Source organism: Epargyreus clarus, unplaced genomic scaffold (assembly GCF_041222505.1).
Source record: "Epargyreus clarus isolate Ecla_fem2 unplaced genomic scaffold, WU_Ecla_fem_2.2 ptg000019l, whole genome shotgun sequence".
Taxonomy (NCBI): domain Eukaryota; kingdom Metazoa; phylum Arthropoda; class Insecta; order Lepidoptera; family Hesperiidae; genus Epargyreus; species Epargyreus clarus.
The window spans coordinates 2,401,772-2,417,724 of NW_027332227.1; the positions used below are offsets into that span (position 1 = coordinate 2,401,772).

The following is a 15,953-nucleotide window of genomic DNA, read 5'->3' on the forward strand; positions in this document are numbered from 1 at the left end:
TAGAACTCGACTCAACTCATTTGGTCCGGAAATTAAAAGGTTTAAATCAAAATAATTTTCTATATTTTTTCTTTTTAATCACTTTAAACGTAAGATAGAATATGGATAAATATGTTATAAGATATTTATGACTACAATTTATTTCAAACAAATAATTGATGAAAACACGAGTAGATGGAGCTTTACTAACTTTAGCAATGAAAATATAAAAAGTATTTTAATTGTCCCGACCTTTTCAAGCCAATTTTCATCCTATAATAACAATTAAGAGCTCTGTCCCTAATTAAAATAACACTTATAATGAAACATTTGCTCTAGACACAGTTTATTTTACAAAATAGTCAATTATGTTTGACCTCCACAAGTGTTCAGCTTCAAACATGAATATTTTCCTTGGGACCTCAAGCAATTTATACATAATATTATCATTAACTTAATTAACCTTTTTATTATAAGTATTATGATTCACATAATATTATATATTAGGGCAAAAATAATTGTTCTTTTCTTTATTGTTCTCAAGACACTTGTATTTTTAAGAAGGCATTAAAACTAAAGTGATCATTTATAATGTGGACAAAAATTACTACGCGAATACATATTATTAAACTATTAAAAGAAGTTTTAAGTAATAAGTCAATATAAGTAATACGTAATCGTAAAGCACATCTACTTAAATAAAGAGTATACTCAATACATATAAATACTATGAAGTATAAAACAACCGTGGTTTCGACTAAATATGTTTATTTCTCTAACATTTATAAAACATTCTCTTCACCCAGATACGTGACAGCGCTCCGAGTGCGTCACGTGACCGACGTGTCGGACTGCGATGCGGCGTGCACACACGTGCACTTCTGCGCGATCACTCGCGCGGACTTCCACGAGTACCGCACTTGTGTCCGCAACCCGGCATCCGCACTCGCCTCCCGAGCTCCGCAGATCCCAGCCGCCGTGATATTGTACGCCTTTCTGATTTTAATTTCTTGTTAACTGTGCTAACTGTGTAAGTAGACCACGATTGATTAGTTAAAATTGTGTAACACTTCATGTTACATTCTTTCTGTGATTGTATATTCGGGATATGTTACATATGATCGATATAGCGACGCTTAACATTAACTGATTGGATTAAATTACTTTTCGTCATTTGTTATATTGCTCTTACTCTATGTCAATCATAATAATTAAAGGGTCATTTGAATTTGAAACCTAGTTCCCCAAAAAGGCAACCATTATTGTTTGATTGCGATGCATGGTGCACACACGTGCACTTCTGCGCGATTATTCGCGCGGACTTCCATGAGTACCGCACTTGTGTCCACAATCCGGCATCCGCACTCGCCTCCCGAGTTCCGCAGTTTTCGCATCCACATTATTGTGTTACATTTACTATTACAGAAAGTCAATATTTTTTCATTGCATGTTCCTAGCTAAAATATCAAAAGTCAAAAGGTGTAAGGTATTATATACGTACATGACAAATCCAACCATAAGAATTTAATAACATCTCAACTTATGACATGTAATTTGTTAAAGTGAAAGTACAGGTAGATATCATAAATTATTATTTCAGCGAAATTAAATCATAGTAATAAATGACGGGGGACTTTCCCCAGGGAATCATGAAAAGCTGTCCAGGCTGGGAAAGACAGGGGAGGTTCGACCGGGTGAACAGGCTATTATAAAATCAAATTAATTTTCTTCAACGACCTGGAAAATAAATGATGACAGGAAAATATTTTAACAGTAAATACGACCTCTTAATACTTTCACAAAGTTAGAAGAAACGCTTAGAATACAATATTGAAGAAAGTCCGACGCCGTTTCTTTTAAATTAAAACTAAAAAACCCTGAAAGGAAAGTGTCTTCATTATGAATCAAATAAGTCTTTATGACCTTATCTAAAGCTGGAACTAACTTTAATTTTATGGCATGTTTCCAAATAACTATCGTGTTATACTGAACTGAATATAACTTAGAAACTGAAGTGATCAGTAATTTTGTAAAACATTGCCGTAATCATTTGATTTGTGTTTGATTGTTGTTTGATTTTTGTTTGTTTTTAAAGAACTTGTCTCAAGCACAAAGGGTGTGGTTACACATTAGTCCTCACGGGTATCCTCAGCAGCGTATCTACGCCCAACCTCAGGTAGGAATCTAATCTAATCTGGGGTGTATTACAGGATGTAACAGTTATAGGGCGGCAGTAACCACTTACCATCAGTTTGTCACTTTTATAATAAAAAATATGTAACAATAAATTACGGTAAAAACATATAAATAAAACATCTCTCGTTTTTAATGACATGTATTGCTCGTAACAATACTTCACTGAAACTGATCAACGACGGGCTACGCGTGTTTTTTAAATTTTTGCTCAATTTTAAATATTTTATCAAAAAATTACAAAAGATTTTTTGCGTGGCCGCCGAACTGATATATTGGCGCGACACAGAACACATCGGCACCATTTTTTCCTGAAAATAACGTTTTTATTATGTTAAGTTTCGTAGTAAACGTAACTTCGATAAAATTTGATTTTAATACACGATAAGGTAAATTGATTAAGCTCATAAAATCAAAATGTCTAAACTCTAAATTGTTGGTTTGGGTACTGAAATACATGCCCAAATTAAAAAAAAAACAACAATACATTACCCAAAATTAAAAAAATACAAACATTTAAGCTAGATCTATCTTTATGTAACATTTTTTTTTAGTTTACAATTGCCAAGAAATGTCTACAAGGGAAAGAAATCTAGAAATATCATAGTTCCTGTTAAAAACGGTTGGTAATTACTGCTACATCTCCAATGAGGAGTAAATTTTCATATTTGGACATATTACAGGACATATTGTTATGCTGCGTAGTTATTGCATAATCTAGACCATATCTGACAATTCCAAACATTTGCGAGCAATTTACTATTTATCTTCAGTCCAACATTAATCAGCGATAGCCATCTAATGGAATAATTACTACTGCATTCATGCATAAACCAACCCGTACTATTAAAACATGAACGCTGTCAATATATAATTTATTTTCACTCTAACAATCACTGTTGTAAAAACTAGTGTCATAAATTTGTATTGTGGCATTTTGTTTGTCTGATAAAATATATCAGATAACAATGAACAGAATAATTTTACTGCAAATAGAAAGTACATTACTATGTTATACACGATATGTTATCCACATCCTATAAACATTCGAAAAAAATAAGTTTTTTATACTGTCGTAGATATCCGTAGTATGTGGAATCTAATCCTTAAGGCAATGAGTCCCAGACTTATTAGAAAAATACTGCTAAACGCGTTGTTAAATTATTGAAATTAGTACCCGATACTAATAATTATTTTTAAAACATTACTGATAATTAATTTACAAAGTTTTCTCTACAAAAAATTAACAACACTACAAGAATTACAGCAAATTACAAATAATTACTACAATTATTACAAGAAATGGTCAAATTTTGACCTTCGGTAGACTACAGTTAAATAGATTGATTATTAATCACGGACATAACAGATATCTCTGTTATTCACAGTGGCAGCGAAAACAATTAATTAATTGAATACAGAATTATTGCATAAACCAGTCGACATACGTCTGACGCTTTAGAACATACAGATGCGGTACCGTTTACCGCGGTTTTGGTTGCATAGCATTGAAATTACTGTGTGGTTTCACTTCAAATTTATTTGTTTTAGTTAAAATATTATTTGTACAACAAATATCAAGGTTAACTATATTGGGAGATGTTACAGTTCGAATTGTGCATTTGAGCAATGTGTTGTATCCGATCACATAACAAACAATGAAAAGTGCGAAGCCCCGCTAATTGTTTAGATCTTAACTTATATCTAAAATATACTTAAGGTGCGGTCTTCCGCACTGACGCATTAAGTCACAACCAATTTTTATTGGATCGAAGTCGTTTAACTTTACATATCAGGCCCTATCTGGTTTGAAATCATCTGACATGTCTCGGATAGTAATTTTTACGTCCTTCTATCGATCTGCATCGAAGCAATTTAGTGAAATATGCTCTAGTCCTACCCCAGTTGTGGGATCCACGCAGTGGGTAATACGAGTAATTTTTCACATGAATTTTAATACTAATACAAATATGATACTTTCCCCATCAAATGTAAATATTTTTAAAAGTGTAAGATAATTTCTCTGAACCATTAGTTTCATCCTATGGTTAACCACTAATGTAAAAATTCATCATTTTCTTAATATTTATTATCTATACGAATAAATAGAAAAATGTTTGTCCCTGATTTCAAATATCGATTTCTAACTCTATATAAAATAAAAATAGTAATAACAGAAATTTCATTTTCCTTTATTTTAGTCTGCCTACGTAGATTTTGAAATGACTTTGACGGGACTCAAACATGGGACTTTATGTGCAAATGACAATTTCCACCTCACTTTTTGCGTATATAATAGTCTGTACGATGAGTCTATGTACAATAAAGTCCGAAAAATAAAGTATTACCAAAATTAACTAGAAATAAGTCATCGCTTAGTTACGTGTACAGTTAATGTTAGAATAGTGTTTATTGTATCTCAAATGTTGTAAAAATACATTAATGTAGCGAATATTGCTTTGTCAAAAGTTAATGGAATTGGAAAATGTTATTTAAAGTGTTAATAACGAAAAGGAATCACTCTGTAATTGTAATTCGAGACTTTTCTTGTCGCGCGTGTTGATGTCCGCACGCACGCGTAACTCGCACGCGTGCCAATTGCATCTTATCGTTTCATACACACACGCACGCGGGTTGTGAAGATACTGCAGCGAGTTATCTATGTGTGCGTGTGATACACGCGTGCAGGCGTAAAAACGCGCGACAGGATAGACGCTAACTGTTAATTTTTTTAAGAATATAACTAACGTCTATTTTATGTTTGTGTATTTTTTGTTAATATTTTAAGGGTGTTATAGATATATTCAGAAGCTGTACATGAGTGACAGGTTATGTTTTTAACAGTATGTTTCATTTCTCGAATTTGATCTCGTGAAAATCATATCTTTGTATCTAGTCACTGTTTGCGTAATTATCGTCGCTAATTTGATTGTGATATAAGAAGTAATTTAAATGAAGTTTTGTATATAATTGATTAATTGGATAATTGTAAGTGAACTGAGTATCTGTATAAGAGATGAGTAAATAAATCATTTACGTGAACGATGTTTTGTTTTATTTCAATCTTTCAACACGCTTATATCAAATGTGAATATGAAACTAGAAATTATTGTATAAATAAAAACCTGACTGCTAAATAATTACTGAAAAGAGAAATGCTTTGTCACTTTCACAATTTAGACTAATCCAACGACACCTGATATGTTGAAACGCATTAAGCGCTTTACACTGTAGGGCGTGGCAACGAATGAGACATACATACATACACTCGAAAAATATTCACCTCCCCCCGTTCGAAACACCTATTTCTGCCTCATAACAGCATTGTTAAGCGCTGCTGTGTTCTGGTGTGAAGGATGTGGTAAGGGAGACATACTTTTGTGAGATGTTTCAGTTTAGTACACAGGGATAGCAGCGCATCTGTAGCCATCTTCAGGTAGGAATGTAATCTTCTCTGGGGTTGACTACAGGTGTTCCTGTGCGGCAGTACCCACTTACCATCAGGTGGACTGCATGCTCGTCTTTTACTCCTAGATTATAAAAAAAATCCCTCCTCGGTCGGGTAATGAATTGAATTCCTCATATCACAGAACTTATTTAGCCAATTAGGTATTCTCTAACCTGTTTTATATTCAGTTCATTGAGATGAGACACACATTTTAAAATAAGATTCAGAATAGTGTTACTATTCATGGAAGTAATAATTGATTTGTAACAAAAAGTAAAATAAAAAAGAATTAAAAAAATGTAAAATATATTCAAGAAATGAACAAGTGAACCTCTGATTCAATCCAAACCTGGATTCAAATTCAGAATAACAATCCAAGAATACCACTGCTCAATCATTAGAAATCCAATTGTAATCATATTATTGTCACGTCATATCACATTACGTTGAACAAATAAACGGAAAAGTATATAAATTTCATTAAATTAAAATGTCTCTGACCCTTAATAGCAATAAAGTTTCGTTATGTTTCAAGGTACGGTCCACACTATTCAGGTCAGAAATATAAGCCAGACAACAGTATAATAAAAAGTTACAGTTAAGAATCTACTTTACCTTCAGCTTTGAAAACTAAGCTCCCCGTGAACTTTCAACTAAACTTATAACAGGCTTTGATATTAAAAACTTAAGTTGAAAGAAACTTAACCTTTACACTCGGTTTTGTTTGAAAGCAATCTTGTATTTTAGAATATTCTATTCGTGTTTCAACTTGCGTTATTAATAATCAATCTATCCAATGACTTAGTTACGAAAGATTAAAATTTGACAGTTAGTATATAGTAGACAATTACTTGATTTTGAAGGTGGTAGAACCATGTGGTTTGACTTGGACAACACCACCTCCACTCCTATTTCTGACTAACAATAGTCTTAAGCGATGCTGTGTGCTGGTTTGAAGGATGTAGTAAAGGATACATACTTTTCCGAGCCATTCCAGCTTAGCCCTCAGGGATAGCAGCGCATCTGTGGCCGACCTCAAGTAGGAATCTAATCTTGTTTGGGGTTGATAGTTGTTCATTTTTGGCAGTAGCCACTTACCATAAGCTTAACTGCATGCTCGTCTACTACTCCAATATTACAAAAAAGCAAACGAGCATGGTAAATGGTGAATGATAGCCAAGGTCTCTCGTGAACATCCCTATATAGAACACCGGTTCATCTGAAGCTCCTCACTGAAATTGCCATATACTCTCATATTGCCATTTGCCAAGCCTGAGGTCGAGGACGGTCACCTCCCATCGTATAACCTTCTTGCTATTTTAATCACATAAAAAAATGAAAAAATAAAGGTATACTGTAGAAGTAAGTATTCAGAATGTTGGATATGTAATGGCACGAAAACATCGCTTGCTACGGAGCGACGGCGTCGAATATTCGATAAAACATTCAACCAATATTCGAAACGGACTCATATTTTGCGTTTTCATATGAATATTTTTCACGGAGCGCGCCACTATTACTAATCTGTGGGGCAGCCGAAACGGTAAGTGGGCCATAGTGACCCTTTTCTTCGTGAGTGCAAACATATCCAGTATAACCCGACCCTTCGCACCCATCTTTTTTATACTACATAAACGTTGTGAGCTCGTGAGAGAGGTCTCTTTAAAGTGGATGTACAAAGGGTACTTTATACCGTATGAATACGGTTCGATATACGACCGAAAGGGTTAGGTTAGAAAAAGTGGTAAAATTCTAGCAAACCATAACATAAAAGAGGCTCGTCTCTTTGTCGCTATGTAAAAAGAGGGTTGCTTTATCATACTTTTAATTGCATATATATATCAAAGTCAGAATTGCATATGGAGTGAAAATTAAAGCGATTATTGACGGTGCTTTTACGTACACATAAAGTACGATTCTACGTAGCCTTACTGTGTTCCTGAGCTACACAAAGATAACAAGGCGGTTAAACTACACCTGGTTGGCTTAAAGGTGTGAATATGATAAGGGTGAGACACTTAACCGTGGTTTGCTCCTTAAGGCTAGTGACGACTTTATGGTCTACTTCAGACTTATTCGGAGTCAAGTCCATAGGCATATTATATCTAATATGTATAATCTAATATGTCTATCTAATATGTCTAATATGCTAATAAATTAATATGCGGTATATCTACCGCATATTAATTTATTAGCCAATTTTTATTACATTTTTTTCCATTAAAATGTTAATATCTACATAACCTTTTATTTATATGTTATGCATTATACATTGCCGGTCGTCAACCTATTATTCAGAATGTGAGTCGTACCTCGGACCCCTCAATTGACAGATCGAGTTCAACCACTAGGTTATCAAGACTTTATGGATTACTAGTTTTTGCCCGCGCCTTCGCCCGCGCTTAAAAGAAAATAATATGACATACTAACATACATAAAACTGAAAATTCGTACCTTCATTAGAAGGAAAGTGGCGCCATCTGGCGAAAATTGGTACGACCAATTTTCTCTTTCACGACTCTGGTTCGTGGGCTCATGGACAACAACTTTGCTAAAGATCATCACTTAATCAAATGCATAGTTTACGATTCAATCCTTACTAATATCGATTAAAAAAATCGATCTTAGATCGCCATCCCTAGTTCCCGTGGGATTTCCGGGATAAAAACTATCTTATGTCCTTTCTGGGGTCTCAGACTATCTTTGTACAAAATTTCATTAAAATCGGTTCAGTGGTTTAGTCGTGAAAAAGAGACAACCAGACAGACATGCCGACAGACAGACAGAGTTACTTTCGGATTTATAATATTAGTAAGGATTACCCGTGAAAACAAATTTTGCACAAGAACTTGCTGTAAAACGAGTTTTTCTCAAAAACCTGCACCGGCGACTCTTCTGGTTTCCTCATCTTTTCTAAAACTTTGAACGCCTCATACTTAAAAATTCTTACGTACAATTTTTTATCGCCTGGCATATTTATACCAAGGTTATGATAATAAATGTAAATCCTCTTTATAATTCCCTGGAGCGCGGAAATCCAATTTTCAGGTTCGACTTTTAATATTCACCCACCTCATTAACTCATTGTGTGATTTATGGAGAGGAAAAGCACAGCTCCCGAAGGATAGGCGCAATATGGGAAGCGCTGGCGTTATAGTATTTTAAAATGAGTTTTAAGATACAATTTTGATACTGATATTGGTATTAGTGGTTAAAGTTTTTAAGAAACATTAAATATTGTTGTGGAAACTGGGCTTTTGAGATGCAAAGTCCAAGATTCGATAGCTAGATGAATTACTGATAAAGAAACAATCTTCCATCCAAAGTACCTATGCATTCAATTCAGTTGGTTAAACCCATATATATAGACGTTATGCATACACAGCCTTCCACCGGGTTTCCCGGTAACATTGGTCATATGGGTGGCATCAACACTCACGGCTACGAATATTTGAAAATACCTAAGAATAGACATCTGAATTAATCTAGTTGTTTGTCTCGCCTAGGATTGAACGCAGACCTAGTCTTTAGTCAAACCGGACTATCAAACGAACCGTTCCGCCATGTGGGTCATAATGGTCGTTTACCATAATACTTTCTATTACCTTCTTTTCCTACGCATAAATATTTTCCCGTTTAAAAGAATCATTACAAAATATTTTTCTGCGAAAGCCCACGTGACCTTGTTTATTATATTACGTACCCTACTGCCCTCCGCTAATTAAATTCGTTGCAAAATTAATGACATCGACCCGGCTAGGAAATGTTTACACTCGAAAAGAATTACTGAGGTCCAAATATGTGTTATATTTAGAATTTTTATTTTTAACTTTGTATTTTTCAAGCTTTCATTTAACTTGCCTAGTAAGATACTATGTTGTCCCTGTAGTTCCGGGACTAGAATAGGGCTACGGTATCCCCTGCCTCTCAGGTGCTCCCCTCAGGGCAGACCCCGACTAGGGCATCGCGCTCGGCGGAGTCCTCCGAGCGCTCCATTGTTCTTGTTTTGTGTTCCATTGGAGATCCCGGAGTTCTCCACCAAGCGCTGAGGACGGCCACCGGGGGAGTTTTAGTGCGGTAAAAATCCCACATAACCCGGCGTCGCTCCCACGTCGTCGGGTACCTTTTGAAGGTTTCCCCCTCGAAAACAAAAAAAAAGTTAGATACTATGTATGTGAGGGAAAATTTTGCAAGTAATTTTCAAACCAGTTATGTGCAACCGATTGAGCTGAAATTCTGCACACACGTTTGGTTTGGATGACAATGCATGATTAGCTTACATTCAGTCTAAATTCAGTATGGCGGAAGCCCCAAGACAAGAAAGTAAGAATCTAATAAATTAAACGCAATAACTTCATGCTAGAAATAGGCGTGGAGTGCGTGCCTCCCCCATGAAGCATGCTCGATCTACTTACCACCTTTCAAATCTTTACATTCTTACTTCAATGACTAGTAATTATTATAAAGAAATCTGAATTCTTCAAAATAATTATCTAAAAAGAAAGTAATATGCCTATGTCATTTCGGCAATTTAGACGAATACAAAGACGTCTCATAATTATTATGCTGAAATCTGTTAAACCGTTTGAGCTGTTAAGTGTGCTAAAAATAATACATACGTATGCTCAAAAAGATGAAAGCAGTGATAGCCTAGTGATTAAGAAACTCGACCTCTCGATCGAGGGGTCCGAGGTTCAAATCCCAGGCAAATCTGATTTCTCAAAATTATGTGCGTATTAGAAATTAATTATCACTTGCTTAAACGGTGAAGGAAAACATCGTGAAGAATCCTGCATACCTGAGAGATTTATAAAAAAAAATCTCAAAATTATTTGAAGTCTACCAATACGCACTTGGCCAGCGCGGTGGACTATGGCCTAAACCTTCCCATTCTGTGAGGAGACCGTGCCCAGCAGTGGGACATCAATGGGTTGATGATGATGCTCAAAAAATTTTACCCTCCTCCCCGGGTAAAAAAAAGTCAACGATGCCTAAAATAAGACTTTAATCTGAACTAATTTTTTGCGCTAAACCCAATACATTGTTCAACCGGAATTGTTATTCTAGCCGCTCTTACAAGTGCTTACTCTACAGAACGTATCTCTCTACATTAGCTTGCGACGCTTTCCGTGTATTTCCTACACAATTTAATTACTTGGCTGTGTTCTTAGGAAGCAATCCTCTTTTAAAAATATCACTCGTCTCTTATAATCCTTCGGTTGGAACCCACTTCTAATCGGTACGGGTATGTAGTGTGTAATTCGTACGAGTTATGTCTTACTCTATACGTATATTCTTTATCTGTACCCTTACCATGAGTTTTTACGTTTTGACAAATATGACTGTTTTGGTATTTGTTTACGTATTGGCCCATACTATTTCCAAGTTATGATATACTCCGCTCTTGGTCACGGGTGGTTTCTCAAAATGGGCACCTCTGATTTTTTCCATCGCTTGCTTTGACGGTGAAGAAAAACATCATGAGGAAACCTACAAATCTAAAAAAAGAAGTTTACAAGGGTATGTGAAGTACCAATTCGCACTTGGCCAGCGCAGTGTCTACAGGGTTAACCTTCTCATTCTGAGAGGAGACCCGTGCCTCGTGCCAGTGGGACAGTAATGGGTTGATGATGATGAATTAATTTCTATCACCCACGTAATTAAAAGGAAATATAGGTATTGTCTGGGATTCGAACTCCGAACCCTCGCCTGAAAGGCCGCTTTCAAACCACTGGGCTGTTATTATTTTTGAGTGTGTATACTAAGTGGCATATAAAATACGCAACCACTTCGTGTATTTCGTACACAATTAAATTACGCGGCTAATGTTGTAGGAGAAGGGTCGTTTGTCGAGCTTGCTTCCCGCGCCGCTTGTTAAATGACGTACGAAATGTTGGCAGGATGGGAATGATGGCCGCTGCCACAGACTAACTGGGTAACAGAGAGCACAGAATTAAGAAATTCTTAAAAGAATATTGGATTGTTACATCCCTTTTTGTCTCACTGCTGGTCACAGTCTCTTCACAGAAATGGGGGATACCAGAAAGCAATTACGTTTGTATTACCTTCCTTTGAGCGCAGAATTAAGTAATTCTTTAAAATTATTGTTTGGTTATACATATTACTGATTGCTAGGCACAGGATTCTTCACACAACTAGAAGAAGCCTGAAGCGTATCCACCACGCGGTTCAAGAGCATAATAGTCACCTATAAACATTGGAAATAAATAAACATTGATCACAAATAGGATTAAGGTAGTTTAATGCTTTTCGAGCGTGTTTGTATTTTTGGCACGACGTGCAGCGCGAACGGCTCAACTGATTTTAGCGAATGAGGTCTTGTTGGATTTGACTAAATTTTGGAAATGCCATAGGCTGTACTTCCAAAGCCCAAACAGTCAGGTACTTACTTAAATGATAGTTCTTCTAAATGTATTTTTATAATTGATACGCTTATATATCTTTTTATAATTAATACGCTTATATTATTTCATTAAATCGTTAAATCTCTATCCAGCGGCCAATGTTCATAAATTGTTTTTTAATTTGACCGTTTATTTATGCATTAAGAGATTATGCAATAAGAGAATCATACGTCACTATCCTATTAACGTACATAATAAAACAATGCACATATTTTATTGATTTATTTCAACATTATTCAAAGCAGCTTTTATTAATTACCAGCTTCGATAAAATTGAAACGGATTAAAATCAGGGTTTAATCTGTTGTTTGTCTGTAACCACAACCAATGCAAATGGTTTAAACATCGGCTTGTAATAAATCATGAATAAGCGATTTAAATTAATTATAGCAGACATTTAAATTTGTTTGCTGAATTATCTGAAGATATATATTTAGTATTTAATTAATAAATATAATTAATAATTAAGGATCTATGTACAATGTACATTGTAATTTAAAATCATAATTTTGTTATAAGTATTGTGAACGACTGCTTATAGAGAATTGTTTTTTCTTTTTCAAATCAGTGGCGTTTATTCTCCATCTCGTTTTCCTATATTGATGTAACTGCGTTACGGCTCATGAGGACTTTACATTTTCGTAGACTTCAAAAATGAAACTTGAAGTGATGAGTGGTACTTATTAGCAATTGGTCCTTCGTCTGGAGTTTAGCTGGTTCCATTCCAAGTCTGCGTTATTAATTCAAAACTTAATACTAAAACATTTCAAAAGAAATTGACATGAAGTGTTATTCATAAGTCAACAATATTTACAACTTCAAGCAGACCATCTAATTAATTTATATAAATTCGGATTTATTTTAAATCAGGTTTACATTTTCCACAGCAGATATTATCTAGGTCAAGATTTTTTCAAAGATATCCCAAGTATCTACAACTCGAATGAAGAAATGTATTCACTCTGGTGCGTAAGTACCCTGTATTCACAGAGAAAGGACAGAGGAATGATGATAAGACAGAAAAATGGGGGTTTAAGCGTCTGTATACATTTTGGGGTCGTCCGAGCAGGTCAACTGGAAAGCTTGGGAGAGCGTTTAGAGAATTTGTACATAAAAACACTTTTTTAGCGGTAAGTTATAGCGGTTTTGTTTCTTAAAGGCGCGTAAAATTTCGTTTATCGATCTCTTGGTTGGTGTTCGGTAAGTATCTAGCTATAAATCGACATTTTATAGGGATTACAAGCTTATAGAATTATAATGTCGTTGAGAAACTTACTTAAATGATAGTTCTTCTAAATGTTACTCACGATACGCAGACCAGCATTGGGGTAGTCAATTGCTAAGAACTATTCAATTTTCTTTGAGGTACGCAAATAAATTAATACATACATTTGGTTTATTTCATTAATTTTTTAAAGATAGGAAACAAGTATGTAGTGCATCTGATGGTAAGAGACTGCCACCCTTGGACATCAGAATAGGTCTTCTAAGTGAAGCCGATCACATATGGCTTGCCAATCCTTATAACAAAGATGGTCGGTTCATAATATCCTTCCATCACGTGGTACCTACCAAAAGTGGTCAGTGGTCAGTGGTCAAAACAAACTGATTCTACCATCTTTTATAAATAAGTGAGGAATATAAAAGATTTATTAGATTTCTAAAACGTAATAAAACGTTTACTAAGGTATCCGTATCATAGAGCTGCTTTTTCATCTCAGTACACACGATCTAAAATCGCATTTACCGTTTTATGAGTTGCTAAATTTTATTACGCAATATAAAAGAACCGTGCAGGCAAATTTTAACCTTACCCGCACGTTTCGTAACCTAACCCACAAGTATAACTGAAATAACGTTTACTTAATTATCCGTATCACACAACATTTTTAGTCCCGGTTCGTACGTTCGAGAATCGCGTGCATCGAATTTACGAGTAGCTAAGCTTTACTGCACCACATAAAGGTTTAGTACATGGGAATTTCGATCTAACGGGCATGTTTTGTTTACTTTTCCAGTCACGGGAAAGACCGCAGTGGCGGTACGTAAAATCAAATTAGTGCACTAATAAAGCAAAGGCAATCCGCTTTACTGGCCAATTTAATATGCCCACTGAATACGAGACGCGTGCTCCCAGTTTAGGGTTCGTTCTAATTATATACGGAATTTCATAGTGGTTTTATTGGGACGCCATGGAATTTGGGAAGTTTTGTGAAACTTGTTTACGTATACACAGTATTGGTAAGTTTATTCCCTATTTAGCCCTTTAAATGGCTTATTTCTTTTACATTTTCAAGAATTCTTGCTTAGTAACTATTTACGTTAAATATGAATATTTAACAAAGATTCACGTTTGAAGAACCTCGGTTTTAAAATTTGCGTTGTCAGTCAGTGGTGAAGTTTCTTTTATAAGTAGAGATACAACGCAAAAATTGGAAATTAATTCTAAGTAATTTTAAATTATCCCTCTTAACGTCATAACTTACAAAAATAAAAATTCTTATTAAAAAAACGGTTTAAAAAATATCTGTTTAAGAAACTTGATAAAGTCAGTAAGCCAGCCCTACACTAAAGTTCTAAAAAGTTTAACGCATGTTTCATAACATAAAACAAATAGTCCTTTTAAAATCTAAAAATACAAAATATGCATTTGGCAAGAACATACTCATTTAAGAACAAAAAGATACGGAACACGTAAAATTCCTGTAAACTCGACACCGTGTTTATTTTTATCTCATCCGTAAACTCCGGCCGTACCGAACCATGTTTATTCTATAACTCATTTTGCACTAATAATTCGTAATTCGAACGCAAATGAGCATAAATTATAAGGAACTTCTCTAAAAATTTCATGTTTCCTTACCAGCTGTGCCTTCCCATTTATAAGTAAGTAACAGAAAAACGAGATTTGAAGATACAAGTGAATATAATATGAACTTAAAGTATCTAATGTTAAATGACCTCTACAAATCATAGGCATCTAATTCAAGGACAAATAGACAAATATTAGGTCTAAAAAACTTGAAATGCTTTTTGTTCTACCACTATACATTTTCTCCATTCACCAAGGGTTGGCTGGTAGAGAATGCCATTAGGCATTAAGTCTGCCCTGTTGTAATATAAATTTGTGTTACTTTTACAATAAATATATAAATAAATAAATATAACCCAAAACTTACATACAAATGTACTGTAGTATAAAATATGACTTATGCATTTGGCAAGTACATACTAAAATAAGAACAAAAAGATACGGAACACGTAAAACTCCTGTAAACTCAACACGGGGTTTATTTTTATCTCATCCGTAAACTCAGGCCGTAAAGAGGCATGTTTATTCTGTAAGTCACTGCGATGCGGTCGTGCACTAATAATCCGTAATCCGAATGAGCCTGAATTATAATATCCGGAGTAAAAACAAAACGAACTGCAGAGGACATTTCGGGGCGATAGTAAAGTTTGTTGAAATTTATTCTGTAAATGTGGATGTAAGTCATTTTTGTTATTATTTGTCGAGATGGGTCGAGCGTGCCAGTAAATCATATAAAGAAGCATCTACCTACTACCTACTTATGTAGTACTTAAAAACATTTTTTTAAGTATTACAGTCACATCATACTGATTCATTTATGGACTACATAATTGCTGATTATTAATGATTTATGTCACCTTTATATACCTTTTCTATTTTTGGACTATTTATTGCATTTGGAATATTCAGTCTTGCAATGTGATAAATTATTAGAGATGTATTATTGTAATTTTTTTTATTACATAGTAGTAGCAGACGAGCATGCAGTCCACCTGGTAGTAAGTGGTTACTGCCGCCCATGGACATCTGTAATCAACCCCAGATTGGATTAGATATTCCTACCTGAGGTCGGCCACAGATGCGCTGTTACCCCTGA

At 34.9% G+C, this 15,953-nt stretch overlaps 1 protein-coding gene across 2 annotated transcripts in view; it reads left to right on the forward strand.

Moving 5' to 3' along the window:
• Positions 1-3,185, forward strand: part of LOC140750440 (cyclic GMP-AMP phosphodiesterase SMPDL3A) — a 63,967-nt gene extending 60,782 nt beyond the window's left edge. For both annotated transcript variants that reach the window (XM_073083956.1, XM_073083955.1), the window contains exon 10: positions 786-3,185. In XM_073083956.1, coding sequence (XP_072940057.1) covers positions 786-996 — 211 coding nt within the window. In that variant the 3' untranslated portion in view covers positions 997-3,185. The remainder of the gene's footprint in view (positions 1-785) is intronic.
• Positions 3,186-15,953: the final 12,768 nt, after the last annotated feature.